At 40.2% G+C, this 6,282-nt stretch overlaps 1 protein-coding gene across 1 annotated transcript in view; it reads left to right on the top strand.

Moving 5' to 3' along the window:
- The window catches only part of LOC143281669 (mammalian ependymin-related protein 1-like), a 13,327-nt gene extending 11,497 nt beyond the window's left edge, over window positions 1–1,830 (top strand). The window contains exons 5-6 of the mRNA XM_076586916.1: window positions 953–1,040; window positions 1,647–1,830. Coding sequence (XP_076443031.1) covers window positions 953–1,040; window positions 1,647–1,713 — 155 coding nt within the window. The 3' untranslated portion in view covers window positions 1,714–1,830. The remainder of the gene's footprint in view (window positions 1–952; window positions 1,041–1,646) is intronic.
- The last annotated feature ends 4,452 nt before the right edge of the window (window positions 1,831–6,282 follow it).

Here is a 6,282-nt window from a genome sequence, read left to right on the forward strand (position 1 = left end):
GTGCCAAATCTTATTTGCCATAAGGAGCTAAATGGTTAGGATAATGTGTCATGCCTTGTGCTTTCTGGGTCTACCTAATAAGTTGTGTTGTTGTTTTGTTGTTGTTGTTTTTTTTAATGTTTGTTTGTTGTTGTTGTTGTTGTTGTTTTGTTGTTGTTGTTTTGGGTGTGGTGTGTGTGTGTGTGTGTGTGTGTGTGTGTGTGTGTGTGTGTGTGTGTGTGTGTGTGTGTGTGTGTGTGTGTGTGTAACAGTTTTTGTTGACGCGGTTTTGCATTTGTATGGTTTGACAGTCCTGATGCGTCCCCGTGCGGTCGGCTGGACTATAAGCTACAATTAACAATTAACACTCATCGCCATTTATGTGAATGCTTAATCTGTAACTCCAAACGCACTTGACAATATATGTGGCATGAAGATGGTCCAGGGGTATAATATCAAAGACACAAACTCTCCAGCAGAAGTACTATCACTTTGAAACGGTGTAACAACCACAACATGCACACGTAAGTGTATCCCTTTTTTTTCTTTCTTTTTTTCAGCAGTTGAAAACTCCTTGGTTTTTGTTGTTGTCGTTGTTTGTTTGATTTTGTTTGTTTGTTTGTTTGGGGGGCGAGGGATTGTTGTTGTTTTTTTGATAATTTGCATACTGTGTATCTTTCATTTAATTATATCTGATAGTATTTACATTTTTTTTTAAGATTTTTTTTCCATCCCATGCCTATGCTTTACACAAACCTTGGGAGCCGGGGTGGGGGGTGTGGGGGGGGTGGGGGGGGCTCTCAATGCCTGACCAACGTACTATGCTTCTGCGAAAGGCAAGCATCTGCTTTGCTCAGTTTTAAAGCAGATGTGGTCAGTATAGCGGTGTGTATGGGTCAGTCCGCACGTCTTGATACCTCCCTGAAACCTTAACTGAAACTTCTCTTTGTTTATTTTATTTTACTTTTCACAGATCCCATGTTTGGCACAGTGACCACCCCTGACTGTCTGCCAGTCAACGGGGGATTTTATAGTAACCGAACTGGCTACGTCTTCAGACAGTGAGTGTACACAACTTATTATTTGAGTCGTCATTTTCAGCGCTTTGTTTTATTACGACTGATTTCTTCGTAATCAAAGTTGTAGTAAGAACTAAATATTTTAGCTTGCCAATGCCCCCCCCCCCCCACCCACCCCCCTCATCCCCCCCTCCCTACACACACCCCCTCTCTCTCTCTCCTTTAAAAATACGCAAGCATACACCGACGCGCGCGCACACACAACACAGACAAACACACACACATACACGCGCGCGCGCGCGCACACACACACACGCACGCACGCACGCACACTTAACATCAACACAAGAAAACTTTCAAAATCTTCAGAGGACTGTTAAATAGCGAAATGCCACGCACTCCTTATAATTATACATGTGTGTGTGTGTGCGAGTGACTGAAGTCTGACTCATCGACGCAAGAAACGAATGACGAGCGCTTCAGTAACAGGGCAGCTGTCAATCGGCTCGACCCAGGTAGGCGGCAACCTGTTGTACAACGACTCCATGTATGTAAAATGCTTAGAACTTGGTCTCTGACGGAACTGACACGGGTGCTGCACAAGGATCAATAACAACAATAATACTCCTTGCACTTGTTTGGCTGCAGGTATTATGATGTCACCATTGGCATCCCTGACCCCACGGTGTTCGACATTCCGATGGAGTGCCAGTAATTAGTTACCTGATGTCTTCACTTCGCGGCAGCTGCGTCGTGGCTACTGCATTAAAAGTGATTACTGTTCTTTTCTTTTCTTATCTTATTATATTTATTGGTCATGAATGATAAACGGAACTGGTGTTTTTAAGAAAAAAAAATAAAGACTCTTGAAAATCTTCAGCTTTTAGTTGTTGTTTTTTTAAAAATTAATTTCGTGAATGCGTTTTTTGTTGCAGAAAATTGTCACAGTGTTGTCTGTGTTTGGGGTTCCGATGTGTGTGTGTGTGTGTGTGTGTGTGTGTGTATGTGTGTGTGTGTGAGTGTGTGTGCGTGCGTGCGCGCGCGCGCCCGGCGTGCGTGCGAGCGTCCGAGTCAGAGAGAGAGGGGGGGGGAGGGGGGAAGAAGGAGAGGGGCAAACAAATAACGAAATAACACTTTAACATACTGGAACGTCAAGCATTCAGGAATTCAGCAAAGGTGGAATATATATAAATCGCAGTATCCCAAGATGATAGTAAAGTACATTTTCATCTTTAGAAAATGTTTGATATGAAATGTATTGTATAATGCGAAAAAGGAAATTTGAGACGGATCCGCTGAGCTCCTAATATAAAAGCTTTGCTGGGCCGGTACCATATCAAAACAATGAGATTTACTTTTCATATGCAATACATATTTCATTAAAACCTGACATCCATACGTCTTTTTCTGTAGTTAACATATTCTCAGTCAGTTTTCGTTAAAGCAGTTGTCGACAAATAACTGAATTTTCCAACATCCTTTTTTACTGATATTTGTAATATCACCATCCATTCAAAGACCAACTTTTCTCCTGTTTAGCTTAAGTTTCTTTATTCAGCGTTCTACTAATTTCTACACGTCTTCATCTAGCCTAAATGAAACAAATTCAGAAACCAGTGCGTTCTTCAAGTGAACTGGAATCTTCTTTTTTCTTCTTGGTTTTTCTCCCCTTTTTTTTCTTCTTTTCTTTCTTTCTTTTCATTTTTTCATTCCTGCAGCATTTGGCATGTTCTGAAGGCCTGCGGACCAGCGCAGATAGTCTATGTGCAAGGTCAGCTTCTGCCTGTGACCTCCATTGTATGATGTGGTGTCGCGTACACGGGTCATTCCGCACGCCTTGATGGCCAGGGTCGACAAAGGGACAGCATGCTTTAGGACGCCAGAAAAATCCACTTTCACCGATACAAAGCTGCGTGACTTACATCCAGTCAAGGCCAGGGAAAGCATTATGAACGTATTCTACGTACCGATGCACGTACAAGAGGGGTATCGATACACTGGAGGTTTTTATCCTTCTCTCTTCCATTTCTAATCTTCAGATGGTACACCTACAGCACTGACTGATAAAACACGTTCCCTAGTTTTCAGACATGGCACGTGGCGCGCGATCGGTAACCAGTTATGCCTGTACCAGTCCTTGTAAGGTTTTGGATTAAAAGTGCGTGCAACCAGGAATACGCAAACTAATAATTTTACCGTCTGGGTTTTCGTGTATTATACATCACTTTCATGTAGGCGGGAAATAGAATTACTGAAACTGTGGTGCGCCTTTCTGGGGAGCGAGAAGCCAAACTGCACCTCCAAGTAAAGAAAAAGGAAATGAAGAGTCTTACTGACCAGCCCTAGATCGTGTTTCTATTCTAATAAAACCAAACCCAGACAAACGACAGAGCGCAAGTGCTCAGACCATTTTATACTTTGAGCCAGACAGCATGCACATGTGCTGGATTATGATCCTCTTACCCCGCCCACCCCTCACTCCAACCCGGACCCTTGTCACTCGATTTCACCCACCCCCTTCCAAAACGGAAAGAACTCGCTGCATGGCTTAGTCGTGCACAGACAGTTGGAAACAAACTGACGAATAAGATCAATTGCACGTACCTTTTTTTTTTTTTTTTTAGAACTCCACATTATTCGAGTAATTTACCAGCTGCGAAGAGTTGGGATCAGCCATGAGGCGCGGAAGGCATACTGTCGGCTCTGACACAGCAACCATGAATCAATAAAGATATCTGTACTGCATTCCTGTGAGTGATGTCACGAATCCCAAAGAGTAATCAGGTATGCAATGAACCTCAAGGCCTGACCAGTGCGTTTGGGTTTATGCAAAGGTCCGGCATCTCGGCGTTCCTTTATTTCCCATGTTTTTTTAACAGCAGATGTGGTGTAACGTATATGGATCAATTCGCACGGTTTGACACAAATCAAATCCGAAACTGAAACTGACTGAATCAGCATGGAAGAGATCCCTACATGTGATTTCGCGAATCAGAGCACATAATTCTGAATCTGAATTGCGAACACTGTGCATATTTATACCCATACAATAACTCTGTCTTCATATTCTATATTTGAAAGGAAAAATGTTTAATATGTTCTTCTTTATAGTATTAACCCATCACAGACCCCTCCCAAACCCCCATCCTTATCGATATCCACCAATTTTGTGAAGTCGTCTGACACATTAAATGCTGCACGAAGGGAAATAACTGGTGAATTGCTTGTCCTCAATTTGATAGTCCCTCTTCCCGCATTGGCAAAGAACGACAGCAGCGATGGTAAATGTTCGCATTTGACATTATACGCCTCTGTTTTTATTCAGCTATCCGTTTTCTGGACGAACGTGAAACAGACAAAAATGTCCAATGTAATAAACACTAAGACAGTAAATACAGTAAGCAGTAGAAGTGTTGCCTCTGTGTTCTGTCACTTCAGGTAAAGATGATACACACCTACCAGCATGTGCATAAAAGTGTTAGTTCCAATAAAACCATTTTTAAAGGGTTCATCCAGATCAGTTCTTTTGGTTTTCTTGTGCTGGAAAACTTAACTCTTGAATTTCTAGGTTTTCCATCTCTTTCATAAGACTAGCACCCAGACCACTGTTCAAGATCTTTTACACCATGAGGATGTGAAAAACTCATTTAGGAGTAAAAACCAAGGACAAACAGCTCTGGAAAGAATACTTGTCAGCACCCAGCCGCCATTCAGTGTCTGTGCCAGATGTAACGAAAATATAAAGTGGAGATTTTAGAATGAGATGCAAAAAATTGTTAATATGTGATGAATACATACATTTGAAATATACAGTTCAGCTTTAGTGAGGGATACAAATTTAGTGCTCCTTGAGGGCAGTTAAAAGTAAGTAAAATCTGAAACAGCATGAATTACCTTCTTTGGCACAATTCACTGGTCATTTGCTATTGTTGTTCAGGCAAATCACAGAGAAAAAAATATTTTGATAAAGAAAATATACATATATACATATATATGTTTTTATAAAACAGATGTTATGATTTTTTTCCAAGTTAATACTAAATGTTAGCTTTTTCCAACTTCTGACGAAGGTCATTTCAAATCTGTGTGGAAGACATCTGCACACAACCCAAACATGAATCATGCTCGTGGTGGTGTGCACAAGCCCAACACTGCATTTCCCAATGACAAAATTATCACTTCCATGTTTTCGCTATTTGTGACAATACTGTTTCAATCAGCACTATTCCTTTATTTGCTGTTTCACTATTTTCCAGTTTCTGAGAAAATACTCATGTCTTTCATTGATTGTTCCAATCTATGAATGAATCTAAAAAGTGTATGCATGTGCATGGATGTTTTTTATGCGCAATGGGTTGAGAAAGAGGTTCACACCTACAAATTTTGTTCACTCAAAAAATCGTTTACTTTGTACATTGTTAATTGCGAGCAAGTGTAAAAACTGCACATAAGCCAAGCAAATGTTCTTTTTCCCCCCTCCCAAACTACAATGATTGGAAGGGACATTAGGTGGAAGAGAAACACCTGTTTTTCTCCCTTTCATGAACAGAAAGTGGTTGCTTAGAAGACACCAGGCGTGATGTGTGCACAAAAAAATGCAAGTCTAGAGATTACTTCTTGTTCAAAAGGATGGCTGCACTGAGATTGAACACCAAAATTAACCCCATGACTGCTAAACCTTAGTAAATGGAGATCTCTGTGGCATTTGTTTTAAGAGCAGTTACTATTCTTTGTGTATTTAACAATAATACAATTGGTTTTGCTGAACAAAACTAATGCAACCCCAAGAGGAAGTCCCAATAAAACATAGTGACCAACATCCTGGCTTGTAAATCAATATATAGATGGTCCTCATGATCAGAACCCATCAATGTATAATACTGGATATGTATTTCCTGACAAAAAGTGTCTTGTAATATAATTTTGAACAGATAAATCACCATAAGGTATGTATTTGAGCCCTTGAAATAGGATTGATGAGTCTTGATGACAATGAAAACTTTTTTTTTTTTTTTTTTTTTTTGTCAGAATGAAAAAGAGGGTGCCAAAGTGAGTGGTGGAATCAATATGATTTTGAATTTCAAATGTCATGAGGCAAGCAAATCCATGAATGTTAACAAAACTTCATTCAGAAATTTTTTATTATTATTCTGAACAAATCATTCAAGAATTTTGTGGTAATTTTGAGTTTTGCTGTAATTTAGGGCTTTTTTTTTCTTTATGTTGTGACCATGTAAAATGACTAACAGGTGCTCTGCTATTTGAGTCAATGGATGGTGAACAC

Source organism: Babylonia areolata, chromosome 4 (genome assembly GCF_041734735.1).
Source record: "Babylonia areolata isolate BAREFJ2019XMU chromosome 4, ASM4173473v1, whole genome shotgun sequence".
Lineage (NCBI taxonomy): Eukaryota > Metazoa > Mollusca > Gastropoda > Neogastropoda > Buccinidae > Babylonia > Babylonia areolata.